Source organism: Neofelis nebulosa, chromosome 6 (genome assembly GCF_028018385.1).
Source record: "Neofelis nebulosa isolate mNeoNeb1 chromosome 6, mNeoNeb1.pri, whole genome shotgun sequence".
NCBI classification, from domain to species: domain Eukaryota; kingdom Metazoa; phylum Chordata; class Mammalia; order Carnivora; family Felidae; genus Neofelis; species Neofelis nebulosa.
Genome location: NC_080787.1, coordinates 100,870,100 through 100,896,100, shown reverse-complemented (window position 1 = coordinate 100,896,100; position 26,001 = coordinate 100,870,100). Strand labels below are relative to the sequence as shown.

Genomic DNA, 26,001 nt, shown 5'->3' with positions numbered 1-26,001 from the left:
CAGAGACATTGGGAGAATGTCATTCCTTTTAATAGATCAAGGTGGCTAATAAAGAGACTTCTGCATTGTTCTTATAGCCTTATCAAACATTTCCTTGGTTTTATAGAAAATGGGAGACTGTGGAGGCCTAATTTAATGAAATACAGATTAAAAAATCACCAGTGGTATTTTCAAGTGTCTTGAAAATAACTTAACCATGAAATTCAGAAAATTAATATTACTACCATTTCATTCTCAGACCCCATTTAAGTTTTGTCACTTGTGTCAGTGAAGTTCTTTATAGCAAAAGATCCAGCTCAGAATCACACATGACATTTAGTTGACATGTTTCTTTAATCTCCTTTAGTCTGGTACAGTTCTTCAGCTTTTTGACTTCCACAATTACAGGTCATTTATTTTGTAGGATGGTTCTGGATTTGGCTGGTGTTTAATCATGATTATATTCAGATTTATACCTTAGGCAGGAATTTCACAAAAGTGATTCTGTGTTCCTCTTATTATGTTCTATCAGATGGCGTATGATTGCATTTTGTCCCATTGCTGGTAATGTTTACTGAGCACCTGATTAAGATAATGTCTGCCAGGCTTTCTGTATTAGTTTCTTATTGGTGCTGTAACAAATTCCCACAGTCTTAATGGCTTATTACATTATTGCAACGTGAATTTATTCTCTTACAGTTCAGGAGGCTGGAAGTCCAAAATCAATTTCACTAGGCTAGTCATGGTGTTCGCAGAGCTGGTTCTTCCTGGAGGCTCTTGGTTAGAGTCTATTTCCTTGCCTTTTCCAGCTTCTAGAGATAGCCTGGGCTCCTTGGCTTATGATTCCTCCTTCCATGTTCAGAGGATATCATTCCACCATCTGCTCCTGTTGTCATATCACCTTCTTTGTCTTTGACCCTCCTGCCTCCTCCTTGTAAGGACCCTTGTGACTGTATTGTATCCATCCAGATAACATAGAATACTCTTCTCTCTCAAGATCTTTAATTTAATTGGATCTGTAGAGTCTTTTTTGCCATGTAGGATAATGTAGTCACTGGTCCTAGCTATTAGGATCTGAACTTCTTGGGTGGCAATTATTCAGCCTACCATACTTTGCCACTGTAGAATTATTTTTTCCCTTTTGTAATTTGTGGGAAGGCACTTGAATCCCTTGTTCTTATTAGCGGAGAATGGTATTTAGAAACTAGATCTGGGTACTAGTGTGCTTACTGCTATTGGTCTCACGCACTGTTCCTAGGCTCACTTAATAGACAGTGCCTATATGTGTATGTATATAAGTCTATGTCTGTAATCCTTTATTAAAATATATTAGTTTATAGCAATATCTTCAATTCCAATTCAGTACCACAGGATTCATTCTTATTATTTTCTCATATATATATAACTCCCTTCTGAGTCCAGTTATCCTTTGTGTATTAACTTATTTGATCAATCCCCCTGTATGTTACCAGTCTCCTTTTCTGTCACCACCCCTTTCCCTCTATGGATCCCTCTTCACCACACCTGGTTGGTTCTGCTACCTCCTGTCACCTAGCTCTCCATGTGGATGCTTTCCTCAAAGCATGGTGGTAACAGGGTAGTTGGATTTCTTACATGGTGGCTTTGGAGCATTCTGTTCTAGGCAAAGTTCTTTTACTTATCTAACATCTCATTTAAGGACTGTGATTTTGTAGTTTTTTTAGTATTGTGAAAAAATTTATATTTAGTATTAGCCAGCTAGACTCCATTTAGATGATCTCATTTTTGTTGGCAACATCCAAAGCATTATAGTCAGGAGCCAGTGGACCATATGCCTTCTTAATCACGCCTGATCAGGGAGTTGACCATGGCCCTTGTCAATATCATAGAGCTTCTTCATAATCTGTCTGATCTGGTGCTTGTTGGCCTTGACATCCATAATGAACACAAGTATTGTTGTCTTCTATCTTCTTCATGGCTGACTCATTGCTCAGGGGGAACTTGATGATGGCATAGTGGTCAAGCTTGTTGCTCTTCCAGAGAAAATATTTGGGCTGCCTTTGGAGTGTCTTGGGCCACCAGAAGGTGGGTAACATGCAGATCTTTTTTTTTTTTTTTTTTTTTTGTGTGGCTGTGGTTGCCTTTCAGCACTGCCTTCTTGGCCTTCCAAGCCTTTGTTTTGGCTTTGGCTTTGGGAGGGGCAGGGTTTTTTTTCCTTTGCTTTCTGCATGCCATCTTTGCTAAGAGGTACATTTTTTTTTTTAATTAAATTAAATTTTATTTTATTTTATTTATTTTTTTGGTACATTTTTATTTTATAACTTAATTTTTTTTTTAACTTGGGAGACTTATTCAAGTGATTGGTAGTGAGTTTATTAGTAAAACAATACATGATATTTTGGCTTGGTTTAAATTCCTTTTTAGTTGAATTGCGGATTTTTTTCTGAGGACTAAAATAATGCCTTTCATAACTCTTATATGAACCTATTTTAACTTCTTATGGGTTTGGGTGACTTTTCTAATTTAATATTTTCATGATTGAATAATACCATTTCCGCTTAGCTTCCTTAATAAGCTTCATGTTTCAACTGTTTTATACTTTCTGTACCTCCTATAGCAGAAGGGAAAGGAAGAAAGCATTTCTGAGAAATTACTGATTATGTGACTAAGCATTTTGGATTCAAGTCATTTTTTTACGTTTTTTGATTAGAAGTTATTTAAGTCTCATATGCAAATGGTTGCCTGGTAGTTGAACAAAATTTTCCAGATAGATCATTTGTTTGGAGTGACAGAAAAATTAACCTATATTGTGAATTTTTCTTAAAGGTTATTTGAGAAGGTAGTACTTTGATGTTCCAACAAAATTTAGCATGGTAATGAAGGTTAGTATGTTATTAACTGGTTTTGTCTTCACAGTGAAAAATGCTTCAACTTACCATCTTATTTATTTATTGTTTCGACAGAGCAAATTCGATTAAAGAATATCAGAAAAGTATATGGAAGATGTATGTGGTATCGTTTACGGTTATTAAAACCCCAGCCAAATATTATTCCTACTGTAAAGTAAGTAATTGGTTTCAATTAAAAAAATACTTCTTATTCTTTGCTAGGTATCATATAAAATATGGGTGTAATGATGAATAAGACATATGTTTAAAGAAATTGTAGCCTTAGTAGGGGTAAGATGTGAGTTTGAGAGCTGTCTGAACAGAATGATTTAAGAGAGAGAATGTACTTTTTTTTTTTAATGTTTATTTACTTTCGAGAGACAGAGCATGAGCAGGGGAGGGGCAGAGAGAGAGGCAGACACAGAATCAGAAGCAGGCTCCAGGCCCGAGCCGTCAGCACAAAGCCTGACGGGCTCAAACCCATGAACCATGAGATCATGACCTGAGCCGAAGTCGGACGCTTAACCAACTGAGCCACCCAAGGCACCCTGAGACAATGTACTTCTGACTTGAGGGAGGGTGGGAGAAAGGGAAGTCAAATCTTGAAGGAAGACCTTGTGCATCTTGCCAGGATTTGAATTTTGCCTTAAAGACTATGGGGGAATCTTTAAAAGATTGTCAAAAACAGGGAGGTGACATGATCAAGTTTGCATTTCATAGTGATAATTAAGGTTTATTGAGCACACACTGTATGCCAGATGTGCTAAGGCTTTATGTGTTATCTCCTAATTTTATCATTAACTTCAAAGTAGATGTTTTTGCTGTTTTCTGAGATGAAGAACCTGAGACTAAGAAGTGATAACTTTACCAGGGTCCTGGAGCTAGAAGCGGTGGAACGGGGACCTAGTCACCCTTTATTTTTGCACGCCAATCTGATTAAACAAGCCATTAGAATTTTTAATTAGAGCAGGCGTGTTTGATTTTGTGAGGCAAGGGGGCCTGGGGTCTGCTGGTTTAGAGACTAGGCTTTGGACCTTCACCCTGAGTTGTCAGTTTTGAAGTAGTAGGTGAATCTGATAGGTGATGAAAGAGTTGCCATTATAGGAGGACTGTATCTTGTGAATTACTTATATCTGTCTATCCAGTAGATAGGAGGGCAAGAACTAGCAGAGGAAATTAGTAAAAGTAGAACCATATATTTTTTGGTCTTGGTTTAAATGATGATGATAATTTTCAACATCTCTAACTTCAAGGGTTTTAAATAGTTTTTCTTTGTAAGGTTTGACTTTGCCTAGTTTAGTTCCTTTACAGAGGAAGGGAAATCTTAGCTTTGGTGTTAAGAGTTCTTCAACAATGCAAAACTAAAACTCAAAGTTAGTGTTTACAAAAGTAGTTTTATGTTCACTGTTGACTCTGCTTTTGCTTCTCACAGTTTTATGAGGCCGCAAGGCAAATATTTTTGCCCTCCCAATCTCTTCTTTTCTGGGCTTTGGTCAACACTTTGTTAGTATCTGAACTTCAGTTTTCAAGGAAAAAGCCCAATTGTGTAAAGTTCTCTTCAGTGATTAGTAAACTGATTTACTTAAATGAAAGTACAGATTAAGGGATGTTTATAAGTAAGGAAGAATTAAATAGATAACTGGTAACAATTTTAGATAAGGTCAGAAACCATCAAAACCTTTTTGCTCCATAACTTTAAAGCATTCTTTCAGAATTAAGCAGTCATTGTGTAATGCTCTAATTTGTGGAAGTTGGTTCCAAAATGACCTTTAAAATATGCTTAAAGAAAAACACGAGACTTCACAAGTTGATCACTGACCCTATATGTAGGGAAAAATGCTTGTCTTTTCACAGGACCTAAATGTTTTTAAAAAATTGGGTGGGGATCATGATGAAATCCATTATGTTTCCACCTTTGCTTGGTTTTTAGGAAATGAAAACCTGGCTTTATTGGTGATTATAGTTTTTATCAGCCTCTGAGGGATTCTGTTATGAGGTTGTCTTTTCTTCCCTTTATATTTTGTCTCAGAGAGCCAGGTGCTACATGTAAAGCTATCATGGGGTGTAGCATATCCTAGGTGTTTTCATTTTCCTTCTACCTTTGTTTGCTTTTAAATCTTGTTTATTTGTTTGTTTGTTTTTGGTGGTTTTCAATTTTACTTTTATCCTTGTTTTCTGAGCTTTCTTAGCCTTTTGGGGGAGTTGGCGGAACGAAATGTGGAATTATTAACTTGTGTGGGAATAAAGTAGGTTTTCAAGTGTTTTTTAGCCAATTGAAGGTATAGCGAACTTTGGGTTTGAATTAAAAATTACTATTTAGGGGCACTTGGCTGCCTCAGTTGGTAGTGTCCAACTTCAGCTCAGGTCATGATCTCATGGTTCATGAGTTTGAGCCCGCATTGGGCTTGCTGCTGTCAGCACAGAGCCCACTTCAGATCCTCTGTCCCCCTCTCTGCCCCTCCCTCGCTCACACTCTATCTCAAAAATGAATAAACATTTATTTTTAGAAAATTACTGTTTAAATTATTTTCATTATCCATTCAATAAGTAGTTATTGTATGCCTATTATGTATGTATCAGGTGTTGTACCAAGAGCTGATATATTGTGATTAACAAATAGATGTGGTTCAACAACTTAATAGTTGTGAGAAATACAAGTAAACAGGTAATGATAATAATAAGGTCTGTGAGGTGGGTGCCATGAAAGAGCAGAGGAAGGGCTCTCAACTCTGGCTTGAGACAGAGAAGGCTTTTCTGAGTGAGGTCAGAGCTGAGATTTGGGTCAGAGATGCTAAGAACAGCTAACAGGAATCGATTGTTTGCTATCAGTGAGGTACCTTCTAGGTGCTTTACATACCTAATGTCATTTAATTATTAAATCTACCCTAAAAATTGGAAACCGAGTTGTAAAGGAGAAAGCAACTTTCCAAGATCTCTAAGTTAATAAGTAGTGAAGCTGGGATTTGACCTCAGGTAGTTTTATTTCAGAGCCTATGTTCTTTTTTTTTTTTTTTTCCCAACGTTTTTTATTTATTTTTGGGACAGAGAGAGACAGAGCATGAACGGGGGAGGGGCAGAGAGAGAGGGAGACACAGAATCGGAAACAGGCTCCAGGCTCCGAGCCATCAGCCCAGAGCCCGACGCGGGGCTCGAACTCACGGACCGCGAGATCGTGACCTGGCTGAAGTCGGACGCTTAACCGACTGCGCCACCCAGGCGCCCCTCAGAGCCTATGTTCTTAATTACCTCTCCCTACATAGCTAGGTAAGAGTGTTCCAGTTAGGGCATCCTCTTTGTCTTTGGGTGTTTAGGTAGTGTGGAAAGCCGTTTGCAGTACTGTATTTTGCCCTTAATAAGAATTAGAACATTATTTTGGCCAGATAGAAAGAAATTTGCATCTGAATGCCAACTGTGTTTAAGCTACTCTGGGGTTAGTCAAAACTGAGTGAGATACTGTCCACAGCTCAAGGAGCTTGCAGTGAGTTCGAGGGGGAGAGACATGGTTTTACTTCTTTTGCTGCTTTTTGGCTGTTTCTCCATTGATGACCTTGGCAAAGGTAAGGATTGCTTTGAGGTATGAGTCTGGAAGGATGAATAGTGTTTGGATAGGCAGAGATGGGGAATGGGAATTCTAAGTAGAAAGATTCAAGAGCAAAAGCATGATGGTGGGAAAAGCTTAGGGAGCTTGGGGAGATGGGTTTTTTGTGTTTGTTTTAAATAAGGGTGATAAAGGTCATTAGGTAGGTTGGAACTTGATTATAGAGTCTCATTCCAAATAAACATATTTAAGCTAGATTTCTACCAAGTGAGCTTAAACACATGGAATGTTTTCTGTCTTTGAAAACGGGTCACTCCAATTTTGTTTGGTTAGGTTTCCTATGATTCATTTTATGTGTTTAACAGTTCCTACTCAGCATAACAAATTGATATAAAGGGCATAAAAAAAATAAAAATTGTTCAGTTTCATCACTTAAAGGTAGCCACTATTAAGATGATTTACCATCTATATTTTTATTTATAATAAACTTTTATCTGTAAAAATAGCATTATATAATACATATATTTTTGAAAGCTGTTTTTCTTTTTTTTAATTAAAAAAAATTTCTTTAAGTTTATTTATTTATTTTGAGAGAGACAGAGACAGTGCAAGTGGGGGAGGGGCAGAGAAAGAGGAAAAGAGAGAATCCCAAGCAAACTCTACACTGTCAGCACAAAGCCCAACATGGGGCTTGAACCCACAAAACTGCGAGACTGACCTGAGCCAAAACCAAGAGCCTGCGCTTAACTGACTGAGCCACCCAGGAGTCCCTCTTTTAAAAAGTTAACAATAGATAATCTTCCACAGCAAATACTGTCTTTATTGGCTAGATGATATTTCACTTTATGAATATACTGTTAATTTATTTGTCTACTACTCTATTGATGGACATCTCTGTGTTTGTTTTCTGCTGTTATTTATATCTGACCAGTTTTTTATCCTTTGTATACTTAATTCTAGTTTATTTCATTCTAAATTTCTTGAGGTAGATTGTTAAAAGGGTGTGTACTGTAGGGTTTTTGACCATATTGCCAGATATTCTTTCAGAGTTTAGAGTGTATGAGTCTTCCTTTTTCCTTTAGCCTCTCCAACACTGCTAATATCAGTCTTTTAAATATTTTTACTAAATAAAACATATTGGAGAGGAGAAATTAGGTTTTTTCCAAACCATATGTTCGTTTTTTATCCTTTTTTAACCTATATGTACATCTTTCTATGTCTGTGTTGGCTAATTGTTTGGTTGTGTCTTGGTTTATTTAATTAGTCTCCTATAAATGGTTTATTTAATTAGTTCTATATAAATGGACATTTAGTTTGTTTCTGAAGTTTTACTGTTATAAACAAGGCTATTCCTTCATCATTGCATAATTGACCCATTTTTTGTAGTTTATCTTAGTAAACGTGTAATTGCAAGGGTAAGAGCAGCTCTTTTTTTACATTACATGGTTTACTGAATACTTAGTATTGATATATTTTGATCTAGTATAATGAGACCAATAAGTTAGTAAGTTGAATTAAGTTCTACACATAAAATTCTGCAAATAGTAATTGAGGGAATATCACATGCAAGACTCTAGATGCAAGACTATATTAGATTCTAGAGAATTCATAGGTAAAAAAGACACTGTTCTGGCTGTAACAGGAGTTTACAACCTAGAGATTGTAGAATTGACTCAATAGCACAGTGGTGTAGACACTGTAGATTGTTTTATTGCCTTGATCTGCCATAATGTCTTTATAGACTCTTAAAAGAAAACCATATAGATGTATTTATTTATACTTTACTTATCTTTTTCCTAAACAGGAAAATAGTTCTGCTTGCAGGATGGGCATTGTTCTTATTCCTTGTATACAAAGTTTCCAAAACAGACCGAGAATATCAAGAATACAATCCTTATGAAGTATTAAATTTGGATCCTGTAAGTAGTATTTTTATATAATGCACATTAGTTTATTGATCCCATGAAAATACTGTAAGTCTGAATTCTAAAAGAAATTGGGTTGTGCCTAAAGAAATGAGACTTTGGATATTTAATCTATTATTCTAATGTATATATGTTTTTTAAGCTACAAATGTTGATTGCCATTCTAGTAAGTCTTGGTTTGTAATTGCTAAAATGTAAGAATATTTGTAGTGAGATGAGAAATTAGTATATTTTTTAAAGACTTGTGTAGGATTGTTTTAATGCAAAGTTAAAACCAGGAGTTCATTTATGTTGGTTGAATGATAAAAATCTTATGACCCTTTGTTAGGTGACACTAAGGCAGTGTGTTTAAGTCTTTGTGTCTTACAAAGAACTGGTTTCATTGTCACCTTGGATATACTCTTTAGGTGATTTCCTGATTGAACTTGATTGATGGATCCCAATAGAAAATTAGTCTTTTAGGATATATCAGTGGAAAGTTAGAACTGAAATGAATGCTAGAGATCCTCTAGCCTTTTTTTCCAATGGAGAAAACAAGGCCTGAAAAATTTGTCTTGCCTGGAGTGCCATAACTTCTTAGCAGCCAAGCTGAATCTAGTGCTCTATTTTTCCCCCAAACCACTTTTTTTTACTTCTAGTATTTGCTCAGTAGATGGCTTGATCCAGAGGTTCATATAATATAATATAAATATGAAACATACCTAGTTTTCTGTTTTGGAGAAGCAGAATTTGCTTTAAGACTAATAAAAGATTTGTGGGCAACTTAATGCCATAAAAATTAATATGAAAAGTTTATTAATAGAAATTGAGTCTAATTAGGAAACAGCTAAGGTAACCTTCTTAAGTATTTAATATTAAAATATTGATAAGCAGATGAAACCAGTTATTCTTCAGATTATTTCTTAGAAGGGAAGTTAATCTTTGATTTGAGGGTTTCTTCAGAGAGATTTAATTTACTGTGATCATTCTTTGATATTTAAATGTTACTGTCCTTGTATTTCAATGTGGCATTATGTAGTTTTACTCTTAAATCATTGGTGCCTAGCGTACTGCACAACACGTAGGTGCTCAATAAAATAAATATATTGGACAAAATAAGTGTATTTTTATTAAAAATACATGGGATGAAATTTAAGGGACAAGTATATAGGATGAAAACACTTTCTCTTTCTGAAAATATTTTAAAAAACTTTTTTAGTATTTATTTTTGAGAGAGAGAGAGAGAGAGAGAGGGAGCAAGTTGAGGGGCAGAGAGAGAGGGAGACACAGAATTCGAAGCAGCCTCCAGGCTCTGAGCTGTCAGCACAGAGCCTGATGTGGCGCTTGAACCCACAAACTATGAGATCATGACCTGAGCCGAAGTTGGACACTTAACCAACCGAGTCACCCAGGAGCCCCTCTGAAAATATTGAATAGTTTATATTTTAAGTTCAAAATGGGATGAATTATGTTTTTACAGCATTGTGCTTAGTTTTACTAAAACAAAGCTTTCCTTTCAGGGGGCAACGGTAGCAGAAATTAAGAAACAGTATCGTTTGCTGTCACTTAAATATCATCCAGATAAAGGAGGTGATGAAGTTATGTTCATGAGGATAGCAAAAGCTTATGCAGCGTAAGTATCATAGGACCCATTACACGTTTTTAGAAGTGGTAAAGAAAGTTCTTTATTTGAATGAAATAGTAAATTGTTGTCGGGCACTTTGAAATGCTAAAAACCTCATATGTTGAATCTATTCTTTATGGAACTGCATGACAACCCAAAAGTGCTAATTTAACTAAACTTGAATTTTAAGTAAATTAGTTAAAGTAGTGCTTTTGCCCTGTGATGTTAGTTAAATTAAGTAGTAAGTTAATTGAGCTATTTTCGAAGTATCCTGATTAGAAGAAGATATGCTTACACCTTGTTTTCATTTCTAGGCTTTTATTAAGCTAGATGTATTTCTCTTGTTTTGGAAACGTAGCTGTCTCATTAAACTATGTAAAGACTAGTTTAATTTTTGGGAAACAGGATAGAGTGTATAAAATTAGAGGTAGCTCTTCCTTGAGTGTTAATATTACAAGAGGTAAAAGTCAGCTGGATTCTTCAGGACTCATAGGCATATCCCCGTATAGCTCTTGCGTTGAATTAAAGAGTAAAATACGGACAAGATATTGTCTGTTTTTAGAGGACTCCGTGATGTATCATTTTGTAAGCTGATTTTAAAAATAGAAGTAAGTCATAGGATACTCAGATATAATAGCAAACTATGAAAGTGGCATGTGAATTACAGAAGTTTGGGAAATAATCATTTTATGCTTAATAAAAGTCTATTGACTGTGTTTCCTGTCCCCTCTTTTTTGTGAGTTGCTTGTTACATATGTGAATATGATTCTGCAATAAAGCAGTGCCATTAGGAGCTTCTGAAGGGTATACTACATTTTCGGCATAGCAGATGTCCTCCAGATTACAGTCTTTCAGTTGGGTGTCTCCCCCTTTTTTCATTGTGTCTCCGGCCATTTACTCTCATTGCACAAGTGTTTCAGTGCCTTAGTTGCTGTCTTCAGGTAATTTCAGAAGAATTAAAGATACCCAGAGGAAGTCAGATAGCTAAGATTATTTAGTAATTTTAATTTTAGTTTAAATTTAGTTTTCAGGTATTGTAACTTTACTTTAAGTTTATTTATTTATTTTGAGAGCGAGAGAGAGCAAGCGAACTGGGGAGGGGCACACACACACACACAGAGAGAGAGAGAGAGAGAGAGAGAGAGAGAGGGAGAGGGAGAGAGAGAAAATCCCAAGCAGGCTCTGAGCAGAGCCCAATGTGGGGCTCGAACTCACAACCATGAGATCATGACCTGAGCCAAAATTGAGTCAGATGATTAACTGACTCAGTCACCCCAGGCGCCCCAGGTATTGTAACATTTTTAAGTTCATGAATTTGTCCTCAAGTTAATGGAAATCTGACTCTTTATGATGTATGGTCACTTTTCTAAAAAGTACAGAAGAATAATATATGGCTTTTGGTTTTAACTCAGTTACCTGATCAAGATACAGAATGTTTTGTGTTTAAAATGTCTTAAATAGTTGATGGTCCATCAGACAAATGAAGGAGTAAAATGATTATGGGACCCAGAACTTTGAGATCTTGTAGCTTGTATAAGTATAAATGAATTAGATAAAGGTACATTTTACTAATTACAAGTTCTGAGTGATTGAAGTTCCTGTTTTTTATGCATTACTCTAGCAGCCCAAGTATAACTCAAGCAGCATTTAAAGGCTTTGATCTGCAAAGCTTTTTAGAATTTGCTTTGGTTATTCAGGAGATTTTCTGTTCCCTTATGTGCCCATTACAATAATAGGCTTGGGTGATTCCTATTTCTTCACACCAGTTTCTAACTTAAAGAAAAGGAGTTCTGGTTATTTTTGAGGAGTTAGACCAACTATTGAATTTTCTGGTTCATAGTTTCTGTTTTTTCTATAACCATATAGTTGAGATTCGGTTTTTGGGTGTAAAACCTGTTTTTTTTTTTTTTAATTTTTTTTTTTTTTTTTTTCAACATTTTTAAATTTATTTTTGGGACAGAGAGAGACAGAGCATGAACGGGGGAGGGGCAGAGAGAGAGGGAGACACAGAATCGGAAACAGGCTCCAGGCTCCGAGCCATCAGCCCAGAGCCTGACGCGGGGCTCGAACTCACGGACCGCGAGATTGTGACCTGGCTGAAGTCGGACGCTTAACCGACTGCGCCACCCAGGCGCCCTGTAAAACCTGTTTTTAACCTACTGTATAGTGAGTGGACAACATAGAGGTTACTTTATTTTAAAGGAACATTTTTTTTAAGTTTATTTATTTTTGAGAGAGAGAGAGAGACAGAGCATGAGCAGGGGAGGGGCAGAGAGAGAGGGAGACACAGAATCAGAAGTAGGCTCCAGGCTGCGACCTACCGGCACAGAGCCTGACTGGGGCTCGAACCCATGAACAGTGAGATCATGAGCTGAGCTGAAGTTGGATGCTCAGCTGACTGAGCCACCCACGCACCCCTAGATGTTATTTTAAAGCTATTTTAATTTTTAAAAACATGTGTTTTCATGTGTTACTATATATGAATATGTAATTTTGCTTTACGTAGTCAACTCAGGGTCATTCACCTATAATTTAATGAAAGCATTCTCTAGATTAGGTTGTATGATCTGGGGCCCCCGAAACTGTATACAGAGTATATGTGTATTTGTAACTGTGCATTTTTCTAGAGCAGAAGGATTATAGATCTTATCAGATTTGTAATAGAATCTATGACACAGACTCCTACCTCCAAAATTAAGATATATAATCATGTTTAGGAAACCTTACACTCATTGAATTTTTGAAAGTTATGTTAATATCATTGGTCTTGTTTAAGCTCATTATATATGAATTATACTAAAATTACATAACTTTTAAGTACTTTAAGTCTTAGAAGTGGTATTTTACCAAAGCACTAATAACTATCCAAAAATTAGTTGCTTTCTAACAACTTTTTTAAAAGTTGATGATTCCTTTAATTTGAATATTGAACATGGTGCGTGTCTCACACCAGTTGTACAAGTCAGCTTAATGAATGAGTTAATGGAATTGTAATCAGCAGTGTGTGCAGTTTGAAAAAATCAAGTGCTTCTATGATGTGAACTATGCTTTATTTTGTGAAATTTGAGGGCATTGTTTGGAAAACAGAGCAGTTTGTTATGTTGCTGTCATCAGAAAAGTAGAGGGGATAGAGTTCTGTTTGGGAAAAAATTCTGGTTAGAAGGGCGAATAGCTGAAGTCCTAAGTGAGTGGGCAGTTGTACAGGGAAACCAGGGCACAATTTTTGAGAAACATCCCTCCCTTAGCAAAACAGAGCTACCATACGCACCCCTCTTTCTGAAGTTGCAGTCTCTCTGATAGTGCTTTTGGTTGGCTTCTTTATTTTACTCTGGCCTTGGTCAAATAGCGTAAGTGGAGTTATGGTTAAAAAGGGACTGAGGATGTCAATGTACTTGTTTCCTTAAATGACCAGAGAAGTTTAAAAATATTTGCAATCCCTGTTGAACATAGATATAAAAATTCTCAACAAGGTATTACCAAATCACCTTCAACAGTACATTAAAAAGATCATTCATCACAATCAAGTAGAATTTATTCTGGTGCAAGAATGGCTCAGTATCTGCAAAATCAGTCAGTATGATACACCACATTAACAGAATGAAGAATAAAAATCAGATGTTTATTTCAATAGATGTAGAAAAAGTATTTCACAAAATTCATATGTTTATGATAAAATTCTCAAAAAAGTAGATTTAGAGGCAACGTACCTCAACATAATAAAAGCTATATATGAAAAACAGAGAGCTAACATCAAAGTCAAAGGTGAAAAACTGAGCAGGAATAAGACTAGGATGTCCAGTGTCACCATGTTTTATTCAACATAGTACTAGAAGTGCTGGCCACAGCAATCAGAAAAGAAAATGAAGTAAAAGACATCCCTGTTGGTAAGGAAGAAGTTAAATTGTCATCATCTGTACATGGCATGATACTGTACATAGAAAACCCTAGGGTGGCTCAGTTGGTTACACGTGTCTGACTTTGGCTCAGGTCATTATCTTGCTGTTCCCAAGTTCAAGCCCCGTGTTGGGCTCTGTGCTGACAACTCAGAGCCTGGAGCCTGCTTGGGATTCTGTGTCTCCCTCTCTATTTCTCTGTCCTTCCCCTGCTTACACTCTGTCTCTCTCCTTCTCAAAAATAAACATTAAAAAGGGGCGCCTGGGTGGCTTAGTGGGTTGAGCGTCTGACTTTGGCTCAGGTCATGATCTCACAGCTCGTGGGTTCATGCTCCGTGTCGGACACTGTGCTGACAGCTCAGAGCCTGGGGCCTGCTTTGGATTCTGTGTCTGTCTGTCTGTCTGTCTGTCTCTCTCTCTCTCTGCCCCTCCCCCACTGGCAGTCTCTCTCTCTCTCTCTCTCTCTCTCTCTCTCTCTCTCTCTCTCTCTCTCTCTCTTCTCTCTCTCTTCTCTCTCTGCCTCTCTCTCTCTCAAAAATAAGCGTTAAAAAAATTTAAAAAAATTAAAAGAAAAAAGAAAACCCTAAAGATCTCTAAAAAGCTATTAAAAGTAATAAATGACTTCAGTAAAGTTGCAGGATACAAAATTAGTACCTAGAAATCAGTTGCATTTTTACACACTAATAATGAAGTAGCAGAAAGAGAATTTAAGAAAACGGTTCCATTTACAATTATATCAAAAAGAATAAAATACTTGGAAATAAATTTAAGGAGGTGAAAAATCTATACTCTGGAAACTATAAAATACTGATGAAAGAAATTAAAGATGACACAACCAAATGGAAGGATATTTTATGCTCATGGGTTGGAAGAATTAATATTGTTAAAATGTCTGTATTACCCAAAGCAATCTACAGATTCCATGCAATCCCTATCAAAATACCAACAGAACTAGAACAAATAATTCTGAAATTTGTATGGAACCACAAAAGACCCTGAATAGCCAAAGCAATCTTGAGAAAGAAGAACAAAGCTGGAGGTATAACAATTCCAGATTTCAAGCTATACTACAGAGCTGTAGTAATTAAACTGTATAGGAGTGGCCCAAAAATAGAAACATAGATTAATGGAACAAAATAGAGAGCCCAGAAATAAACCTGCGTTTATATGGTCATTTAATCTATGACAAAGGAGGCAAGAATATACTCTGGGGAGAGACAGTCATTTCAGTAAATGGTGCTGGGAAAACTAGACAGTTACATGCAAGAGAATGGAACTGGACCACTTTCTTACTTCATACACAGAAATAAACTCAGAATAGATCAAAAATGTAATTATGATATCTGAAACCGTAAAACACTTAGAAGAACATAGGCACTAATTTCTTGGACATCCACCATAGCAGTCTTTCTAGATGAAGATCATAAGGCAGGGGCACCTGGCTCGCTCAGAGCATTCAACTCTTGCTTTCATGGTCATGAGCTGAAGCCCCACATTGGACATGGAACTTACTTAGAAAAAAATATTAAAATCATAAGGCAAGGGAGACAAGCAAAAATGAACTATTGGGACTACACCAAAATAAAAAGCTTTTGCACAGCAGAGGAAACCAATAAAATGGCACCCTATTGAATGAGAGAAGATATTTGCAAATGATATCTTCAATAAGGGGTTAATATCCAAAATATATAAAGAACTTAGCAACTCAACACCAAAAAAACCTAACAATATGATTTTTAAAAAATGGGCAAAGGACCTTAATAGATACTTTCTCAAGGAATATATATAGATGGGCAACCGATGCATGAAAATATGCTCAGCAGTACTAGTCATCAGGCAGATGCAAATCAGAACCACAATGAGGTAATGCCTTAGACCTGTCAAAATGGCTAAAATAAAAAAGACAAGAAATAACAAGTATTGGCAAGGATGTAAAGAAAAAGAAATCCTTGTGCACTGTTGGTGGGGATGTTAATTGGTACGGCCACTACAGAAACTGGTATGGAGCATCCTCAAAAAAGTAAAAGTAGAAGTACCATATGATCCAGTAATTCCATTACTGGATTTTTACCCATAGAAAGCAAAGACATTCATTCAGAAAGATACAAGCACTCCTATGTTTATTGCAGTATTATTTATAAGAGCCGAGGTATAGAAGCAACTCAGTATCCATTGATAGATGAATAGATGAAGATGTGGTATTCATTTATACAATGGAATATTATTCAGCTATAAAAAAGAATGTGATCTTGCCATTTGTGACAACATGGATGGACCTGGATCTAGAGGGTATTATGCTAAAGAGAAAGGCAGATATCATATGATTTCACTTATATGTAGGACTTAAAAAACAAAGCAAAGGAATAACCAAAAGGCAGAAACAGACCCATTAATACAGAGAACAAACAGGTTGCCAGAGGGGAATGGGATGGAAGAATGGGCAAAATGGGTGAAGGGGAGTGGGAGATACAGACTTACAGTTATAGAAAGAGTAAGTTTATAGATAATAGTCTAAGAAGAAGTCTATAGAAGGAATAAAGGGTACAACATAGAGAATATAGTCAATGGTATTATAATAGCATTGTGTAGTGACAGATGGTAGCTATGTTAGTGGTGAGCATAGCATAACGGATAAACTTGTCAGATCACTATCTTGTATACCTGAAACTAATGTAACATTGTGTGTCAACTATACTTCAATTAAAAAAAAACAAAAATGGGGCACCTGGCTGGCTCATTTGGTAGAACATACAACTCTTGATCTCAGGGTTATGGGTTCAAGCCCATACATTGGGTGTAGAGCTTACCTAAAAAAAAAAAAAAATAATAATAAAAGATAGAAATTATGGTTTAGGTGAAAAAAAATTGAACTCTTTGAAAATTGTTGCTGTTTTTTTAAAGGTACTTCTGCATTCTGTCTCTTACTGTGGAGCTTTGTTGAATAGAAAACTACATTGTATCCTATGTGCATATGTTCTGGGAAATAGAAATACTGTTAAAATTAGATTTGGACATAAACATAATCTTTTGCCGCATGGACTTCAAAAATGCCTTTCTTACGATCTTACTGGTCATTTTTGTGTGTGTCTGCCTTGTCTCCTTAACAACGTAAAGTTTTTGAAGGAATTGAAAATTTCTTTCAGTGTTTTTTTTTTAATATCTATTTTGGGATCTGAAATAAAACCACTCTCATTTTGTGCCTTGGACCACTGCCCAGGTCAAAGGTTATATTTCTTTTTAGGTGTTAAAAAAATCACTCTGGGGGCGCCTGGGTGACTCGGTTAAATGTCTGACTTTGGCTCAGGTTATGATCTCATGGTTTGGGAGTTTGAGCCTGGTGTTGGGCTCTGTGCCGCCAGCTCAGAGCCTGGAGCCTGCTTTGGATTTTGTGTCTCCGTCTCTCTTTGCCCCTTCGCAGTTTATGCTCGCTCTCATTCTCTCTCTCTCTCTCTCTCTCTCTCTCTCTCTCTCTCTCTCTCAAAAAGTAAATAAACATTAAAAAAATTTTTTTTTAAATCACTCTGTCACTTTTATATTGCTGGATTAGAAAAGCATTGTTTCAGCAGGTTTTTCCCTAGTCCTTCTGGCATTTGTTTTAGGAGAAAATTGTGACCTCAGCACAATGCAAAATGACCTTTTCTGTAGCATTGGAATTTCCCAGGTGTTCATTTTTTTCTTTTGAGAATGTGGTACAGTTTTGGAGGGATTATTATTAATTTGTAGTGGGTTTATAAGTAGGTATATATTATTAAAGTATAAGCAAAGCTCATTGAAGAAATTTTGGAAAATGTATAAGGATATAAGAAAAAAGTCCCTGTAATCCTCCCTGCTTGCTTAGAAAATTTCTAAAGTTTTATCTTCCAACTTGAACTGGCAAAACTTCAGAACCCACAGGCCAACCAGGAATTTCTCTAAAGTCTCAATAGTTAGCATTTTCTTTAATGTAGAATTCCTTGCTTTCTTCTCTTTCTTTTTATCTGATTTCAGAGAGGCTTTTCTTGATTTCCTGAAATTAATATCTATAAGAAATGAGTTGGTTCATTACTAGAGTTTGTATATGTGCGTACTTTGCAGATGTGGTTTTCTAATTTTGCAATTTTGTTCTTAATGCTAGTTTAACTGATGAAGAGTCCCGGAAAAACTGGGAAGAGTTTGGAAATCCAGATGGCCCTCAAGGTGTGGTAAATAATAATAAAAAATTACTAGTGGTATAGTGTGTGTGTGTGTGTTTGTGTATTTAAGTGAAAATATTAATAGATTGAAAGGAATATTTTGATTCTTAGTTTGTGAATAGGAAAATTATAACCTCAAGGAGTTAAATAGATAATGTAAATTGAGTTTCCTTTAGCTAATTTTTATTTTTCTTTCTAGCAGCCAGTTTGAAAGATAAAACTCAGATTGGTCTGATGAGAAGAGTGATCATTGTCATTCATTTCCAATTAGCAGTTGATAAAAGTTGGATGAAAACAATGTTTTTCTTTATTGACTTTAAACATTTTATCATATATTCATAGTGTTTACATAATGACATATAAATTCATATACTTTGGTCGAGTCCCCCCTGCCCCCACTTCTGGAAAAATCCATCGACTTTTCTGTAATGGGAACACACATAATATAATCTTTCTGAAAGATTTTTTTTTTTGGGGGGGGAAGGGTTGGGGTACAGAATTTTGAAATATAAATAAATAAAATTGGGGTGCCTGGGTGGCGCAGTCGGTTAAGCGTCCGACTTCAGCCAGGTCACGATCTCTCGGTCCGTGAGTTCGAGCCCCGCGTCAGGCTCTGGGCTGATGGCTCGGAGCCTGGAGCCTGTTTCCGATTCTGTGTCTCCCTCTCTCTCTGCCCCTCCCCCGTTCATGCTCTGTCTCTCTCTGTCCCAAAAATAAATAAAAAACGTTGAAAAAAAAAATTAAAAAAAAAAATAAAATAAAAAAATAAAATTGGAAGTGCAGATTCTTCAGAAATACTCTTCCTATTTTAGCCACAAGCTTTGGAATTGCCCTGCCAGCTTGGATAGTTGACCAGAAAAACTCAATTTTGGTGAGTACATGTAAATAGGACACATTATAATGTGCTAGATATATCATAGTACTATAGAGAGCTATATCAAAGTACTGTTATGCTGTCTTTAATTTAACTGTGTATTATGAAAACTTTTTATATAATAAAGAAAAGAATTGGTTCCCATTATTAGGTTGTTGTTTGGGGCGGTATGGATTTTTTTTTGCTTGTTTTTCTTCAGAGGAAGGGCAGTGTGTTCTAAATGTTGTTTTAAAACCTTAAAGCTGTGGTGATTTCTTTTGAAGGTAGTTTCAGGTTGGGTCATTTCCTTGGTTTGGGGAACTATGGTTTTATATGGTATCTATCCTAAGTAGTGCTCAAAATTTAAATTATCCTTCATTTCACATTTACCCAGGTGAAATTAATGTTAATATATGTTAAATTAATGATATATATTCCATATGGTACTTAGGGAGGCAGTAGGGTATCAGACTTTTATTTGGTGATAGATTTTACAACTCTGAAACATCAGGAATAACTTACTGTTCAGGAATAGATGTTTCCCTATTTCACATATCTTAAAAATGATTAGGAGCTATCTTTGAAGCAATAAAAAAATTCATATAGTCTGTAATTTGTTTTGAAAATGGCTATTTAATGTTATTTTATGGCTGACAAACATTTGTTGTCTTAGGGATATATGCTTTCTGTGTGTAAGTGTGTCTATCATGCTTAGGATTACCGTGCGAATACTGGAGAAGAGGATAGTTAGCTACCAGATTTGGAATCAAGCAGTAGAAAAATCTAAGACCAATAGACAGAAATTACTTGTAAATAGAACATTATGAAGTTGCTCCTTGATAAGGAACCAGGATTCTATCATTTCTTTCGAAGGCACGAACTACTTACTAATGTGTAGAGCTATAAGTATCTGACTGGAAGGAAAATATAATTTATAAAAGCTGTTTTGCTGGTATCATTTACAGAGCAAATTAAAAGGTGACTTGTGGGGCGCCTGGGTGGCGCAGTCGGTTAAGCGTCCGACTTCAGCCAGGTCACGATCTCGCGGTCCGTGAGTTCGAGCCCCGCGTCAGGCTCTGGGCTGATGGCTCGGAGCCTGGAGCCTGTTTCCGATTCTGTGTCTCCCTCTCTCTCTGCCCCTCCCCCGTTCATGATCTGTCTCTCTCTGTCCCAAAAATAAATAAAAAATGTTGAAAAAAAAAAATTTTAAAAGGTGACTTGTTATATTGGATAAGAGCATAAGTTTTAGAATTGAAATGCCTGGATTCCAATCCACTTACTAGCTGTGTGACCTAGGACAGGTCCTGTAACCTATGTGTGCTGCAGGTTTTCTATTTGCAAAAGAAAAATAATAACAGTAGCTTTCTCATAAAATTTGAAAATGAAGTAAGAATTAAATGAAATAATATAAGAGGAGTGCTTTTTTTGTTTTTAGGAGTTCATTTTTCTTTTAAGAGCTAGCAAATGGGGGAGGGGTAGAGAGGGAGGGAGACAGAATCCCAAACAGGCTACGTGCTGTCAGCACAGAGCCCGATGTGGGGCTCGAACTCAGTAACTGAAGTCCTGACCTCAGCCGAAATCAGGAGTCAAATGCTTAACTGACTGAGCCACCCATGCTCCCTGAAGAGTGCTTTTGTTAGTGCCTCCCCCATGCAAGCCTCAAGGTAAGTGTTCATGGATGTTTTCATAATTTACCTGTGAAAGCCATAATATTTTTCTCTTCAATTCTAGGTTTTACTTGTATATGGATTGGCATTCATGGTTATCCTTCCAGTTGTTGTGGTAAGTGCTAGCTCTTTTTATTAACTTTTTTTTGGAAAGGGAATTGGTGGCGTGCTTTGGAGCCTCCTATAATTTGTATTAGAATATAATCCATTGATCCTTGAATTTTAAGAATCTTCTATTCATCTATACTTTAAAGGTTTTCTAAAGGTGATATCATTTAAGTATGTGAAAGTATATCTCCTCCCATACAAAAGTTACATATAACTGAAATAATACAGGTATATTTAGAGTTTGGAATGTTTACCGTCTCCCTCAACTTCATTTCTTTGTTAGAGATAATCACTGCTAAGTTTGGTGTTCTCCCTTTCAGATATTTTTCTATGGATTATGTTTACATACACACTTTAAAAAAAATGTGGTCTTTCTATCATTCTGTGACTTCTTTTACTTCCTATGTTGGAGATACACCTCATTTTTAAAAACAGCTGCATAATATGTCAATATGGAAATACCATAAAGTTTATGATTTTACTGTTACTTTTGTGACTGGTGGTTTTCTTTCTGATCTTACAGTTCCTGAGTCCCATAGTGAGACTAATAATTAACCTGTCTTGCCTTCTTCATAGGTTTATTATGTGAGGATCCAGCTGTATGGAGTCATGTGAATGAAAGTAGTATATCAACTGTAAAATTGTCCTGCACTTATCAAATATTTATTGAATCCATACTGCGTGTCAGGAACCAGCTTGTTGCTTTTATAGTGATGGGTTGTTTCGTTTCTGTTTTGTGTTCAGTTTCTAGCTGAAACTTAAATGGTTTAATCATATATATGTAGTGAGGTGGGTTGGTGTTTAGGTGTTGGGCAGTATAAATACTTGCTAAATAATTTGAAATAAGTAACAAAGGCATTTGTTCTAAAGCTCAGGTATTGTTATTGGTCTTATGAACGCTTAGGAAATTTGACTGTAACATATTCTGCATTAGACTTAATATTTATTGTGGTTTTGATGCTTTATTTATTGTTTAATTTTATGTGTGTTTTAGGGCTCTTGGTGGTATCGCTCAATACGCTATAGTGGAGACCAGATTCTAATACGCACAACACAGATTTATACATACTTTGTTTATAAAACCCGAAATATGGATATGAAACGTGAGTAAATTTAAGTATCTGTGATAGTAGATTATTTTCTGAGTCATTTATTTGGAGTTGATACATACTCCACTGGAAACCTTTTATTTCACAGTTTTATACTCAGTTCATATAACTAAAGCTGGAGGAAAGTGGCTGGTACCCTTTATCACATGTATTTCTATTATTTCCATTTACTCAGCTATATATGTTTTTTACCCTACAAATTTTATGGTAAAGCTTCATGTGGGTTAACTTTGTAATAATACTAGCTAATATTTCTTGAGTATTTGTTGTATGCCTGGCATTACTATGGATTATGTAGATATTAACTCATTTAATCTTTACTGTTTTTAAGCACATTTGATAGATGGGGAAACTGAGCTTAAGGAAATATTAAGTGGTAGAGTCAGGATCGAACTCAAGCAGTCTGGTTCCCAAGTCTTAAATCGGTACATTACACTGTATTAATCTCAGTAAAATAAGTCAGGTCTTGGGCGTGCTGAAAGAAAACTGTCAGGATATTTCATTCCCAGAGTCTTATTTCAGAATTTCTTTTTAGCAAAAAAAAAAGTTCCATTTAAGATACTTTCTTTGATTCCATAAAGCTAACACTGTAAATTTTATCCTTGGAGTATGTAGTGTTTGTTGCCTTTCAGAATCTCTGCTCAGCAGTAATCATAGACCTGTCATAGACAAGCCCTGCTTCTCTTCCTTGGGGAAAAAAAAAGAGATGATACACGTTTTAAAGTTTTAAATTGTGTCTCACTGGAGAATACATTTTTGTTCCAAAACCTAAATGGACTTGTCTGTACTTTGGATTTGCCAATTTAACTAATTTTTTTGGTAATGAGAAAGAGACTCCTCAGGGTCATGTGACTGTGTGAACAGATTTTTTATTTCTGAGAAATGAGCATATCTTTTATTTCTGAGGAATGAGTGAGTTCTCTCCCTTATGCACACATGTCATTCTTCCTTATGGTGGATTGAAATATTAATATGGAAACTTAGCCCCTTATGAAAATGTTTCATGTTTATAATGTCTTTTAACGTGTTTTTTGCATCAGTGAGCTTGATTTCTGTTTTATTCCTGAGTGTGGTACTTAGCCTTATACAGTACTATCAGAAAAGCATTTTTTAGCTGGTGGGCTTGATTATATATCCTTGGTTACTTTAGTGTTGGTATCGTTTACATAGTTGTCTCAGGAATAGTTGTTTTCATGAAAACATTTGATAGCGGTAGCTTACACATATTACTGTGCTTACTGTGTGTCAGGCACATTGGGAGAAACTGAGACCCATAGAAAGGTGAAGAATACTGTCCTACATCATTTAGTTAGGGAGTGAAAACTCCAGGGTCTATGCCCTTAAGCTCTACATTGTCCTGCTTTTAGTGAGCACATTGTATGTATTTTCTGCTGGAAGGTGAGATTGATGACTATAGGTGACTATAGTGCTGGTCATTAAAAAGCTTGAATAGGGATGCCTGGGTGATTCACAGTTGGTTAAGGCTCTGACTCTTGATTTCAGCTGAGGTCGTGATCTCATGGTTCCTGAATTCGAGCCCTGCACTGGGCTCTGTGCTGACAGTGTGGAGCTTGTTTGGGATTCTCTCTCTCTCCCTCTCTCTCTGCTCCTCTCTTGCTTGTTCTCAAAATAAGTAAATTAAAAAAAAATTATTTAAAAAAATAAGGAGCTTGTATAGACTAACAAGTAATGCTCATAGTGTATGTAGCTGCAAATCATGTGTATTTCAAAGAACATGTCCCGCAAACCCTTCAGGGTTCCATGATAAAAATTTCTGTAAATTATAGAGTATTTCAGTTTACTTAAGGTTCTGAGAAGTCATCAAGTGAAGAAACCTAAAACTCTTTTAACTCCTTGTTTCTCAGTCTTGTTTAACCATAGAGCCCCCTTTGTTCACATAATAGTTATTAACATCGTATGGGATACTTAATAATTACTCTGTAGAAAGTTTCTGTGGAACACATGCTTAAATCTAGAAACGGATGCTATTTGAAGTGATTTTAATGCATCCAGTTGCTTTGGGGCCCTTAATGTATGTTTCTATTCACTTGTGATAAGTAATACTGTACACTTTTAAAAAAGTGAAATGTTTCTTTTTTGTTGAAGAAATGAGTACTTAGTATTGGAGTTCAGATGATTTTTAGCTTTTTGCACAATTGGAAAACTGCCTCACTCTACATTAATAAAGTATCCTAGGAGAGGAAATTAATAGATGAGCAAGTTTATTTGTTTACCTTTATATTTCTTTTGTTTTCTTAGGTCTTACCATGGTTTTGGCTGGAGCTTCTGAATTTGATCCTCAGTATAACAAAGATGCCACAAGCAGACCAACAGATAATATTCTAATACCTCAGGTTAGACCTGTCTCCTAAATTCCTTGATATAATAAGCATTTAGGTATTAAAGTTAATGCTTTTCAGTATATAGATATTTTTAATAATTATTTTATTTACTCTAGCTAATCAGAGAAATTGGCAGCATTAATTTAAAGAAGAATGAGCCTCCACTTACCTGCCCATATAGCCTGAAAGCCAGAGTTCTTTTACTGTCTCATCTTGCTAGAATGAAAATTCCTGAGACCCTTGAAGAAGGTATTTATGATTCTAATATCTGCACGGTTTTAATGGTACAAAAGCAACGGATTTAATTAGACTTCATGGTGCAATGTTTTTGTTGCTGTTCTTTTTTGCTCAATCAAATAATTGCTCAAGGATCTTTTAAAAAGAAATCTTTATGCTACATAATTACTTCACAGATATTTTGAAGGTCTAAGTCCGATATTTTGGCAAATGTTAAAATTTAGTATTTCAAGGTGAGAGAATACTCTGAAAAATGTTTAGTCAGTTGCAGATTATACAAAAATTCCTAGTGACTTTTTAAAAAGATTTTATAAGCTTTTGGGGGGAAGAAAAAATGGATTTCATAATCAGTACCTCAGTCAGTTCCACAACTACCACCACCACTTCCAGCTGTGGTTGCTGATAAAGTGTTTAATCTTTATTTAAAGCTTCCTAAGTATTTGCAGCCACCTGTCTATTTAAAAGAGAAGCAGTGGGGCACCTGGGTGGCTCAGTCGGTTATGCATCCAACTTTGGCTCAGGTCATGATCTTGTGGTTCATGAGTTCAAGCCCCGTGTCAGGCTCTGTGCTGACAGCTCAGAGTCTAGAGCCTACTTTGGATTCTGTGTCTCCCTCTCTCTCTGACCCTTCCCCGCTCTTGCTCTCTCTCTCTCTCTTGCTCTCTCTCAGGGAGTGAATAAACATAAAAAAAAATAAAAATAAATAAAAGTAGTGGATTGGGACAGTGGTGTTTCCAGGAATACCATGAATTTGTCATTTTTTTTTTTTTTTTTTTACTTGCATGATTTCATTTGAAGTTTTAAAAGAAAGTTATTATCCTTCAGGAATAAGTGTTCATTCTGAATGAAGCTCCTCCTCTGCCATTTTTAAGCCAATAATATAATCAAATGCCTTTGAAAACTAGGCCAATTGATGATCAGTGGTTGATGATAAGATAGGATACTTAAGATGGAATGAAGGATCTCTATTTAGGCATTGTTATTGGAGTTGCAAGTTTACTGGTAATTCTAATGTTCCTAATGTTCTGTACAGATACAAAACCATCTCCCTTTTTACCAGTTATCTAAGAAATAGGGAGCAGATACTTTTTTAGGTTGAGTACCAACCCCATGTATGATCTTAACAGTTAACTATTAGGTGCAGTAAAAATGACTCTGTCTCGTTCCTTTTCCTTCCCCTCTTTATCATCCCCTCTCCTCTTTCTGCATGGAACTGACATTCACTATCAATCTTAGTCTTTGGACTTATTCATAGTTACAGAAACTTAGGTATACAAGAAGAAAAATTTTAAGGTTCTTAAATATAGTAAGATTAGAATTAAGTTTAAGACTATTCCCTCCAAACAAGGGAGTTAACTTACAAAGCACAACACTTGTAATATTAAAAATTTGAAACATCATATCTGAGCTAGAATTTTCTGACTGATTTTTGACAGTGCTGCTTAGGAGAAACTTCAGCCTGCAAAATTCTTATTAGGTCGTGTGAAATATTTGTGGGACAACTTAAATTTAGTGTTAGTCTTGGACTGTAGATGATAAAGATGTTATAATTGTAAAAGTAGAATGATTCGTTTCAGGTTTTCTCTTGTTTTGCAGATCAGCAGTTTATGTTGAAAAAATGCCCTGCCCTACTTCAAGAAATGGTTAATGTAATCTGCCAACTAATAATAATGGCCCGAAGCCGTGAAGGTGAGGTGGAAATGTAATT

The 26,001-nt window shown here is 35.9% G+C and overlaps 1 protein-coding gene across 1 annotated transcript in view; it reads left to right on the top strand.

Annotated features, from left to right (window-relative positions):
- The window catches only part of SEC63 (SEC63 homolog, protein translocation regulator), a 79,284-nt gene that overhangs the window by 14,391 nt on the left and 38,892 nt on the right, over window positions 1–26,001 (top strand). Inside the window, exons 2-11 of the mRNA XM_058734878.1 lie at window positions 2,922–3,021; window positions 8,189–8,303; window positions 9,809–9,921; window positions 17,920–17,981; window positions 18,790–18,848; window positions 20,562–20,612; window positions 21,600–21,708; window positions 23,974–24,068; window positions 24,173–24,305; window positions 25,890–25,982. Of these exons, the coding sequence (XP_058590861.1) occupies window positions 2,922–3,021; window positions 8,189–8,303; window positions 9,809–9,921; window positions 17,920–17,981; window positions 18,790–18,848; window positions 20,562–20,612; window positions 21,600–21,708; window positions 23,974–24,068; window positions 24,173–24,305; window positions 25,890–25,982 (930 nt within the window). The remainder of the gene's footprint in view (window positions 1–2,921; window positions 3,022–8,188; window positions 8,304–9,808; window positions 9,922–17,919; window positions 17,982–18,789; window positions 18,849–20,561; window positions 20,613–21,599; window positions 21,709–23,973; window positions 24,069–24,172; window positions 24,306–25,889; window positions 25,983–26,001) is intronic.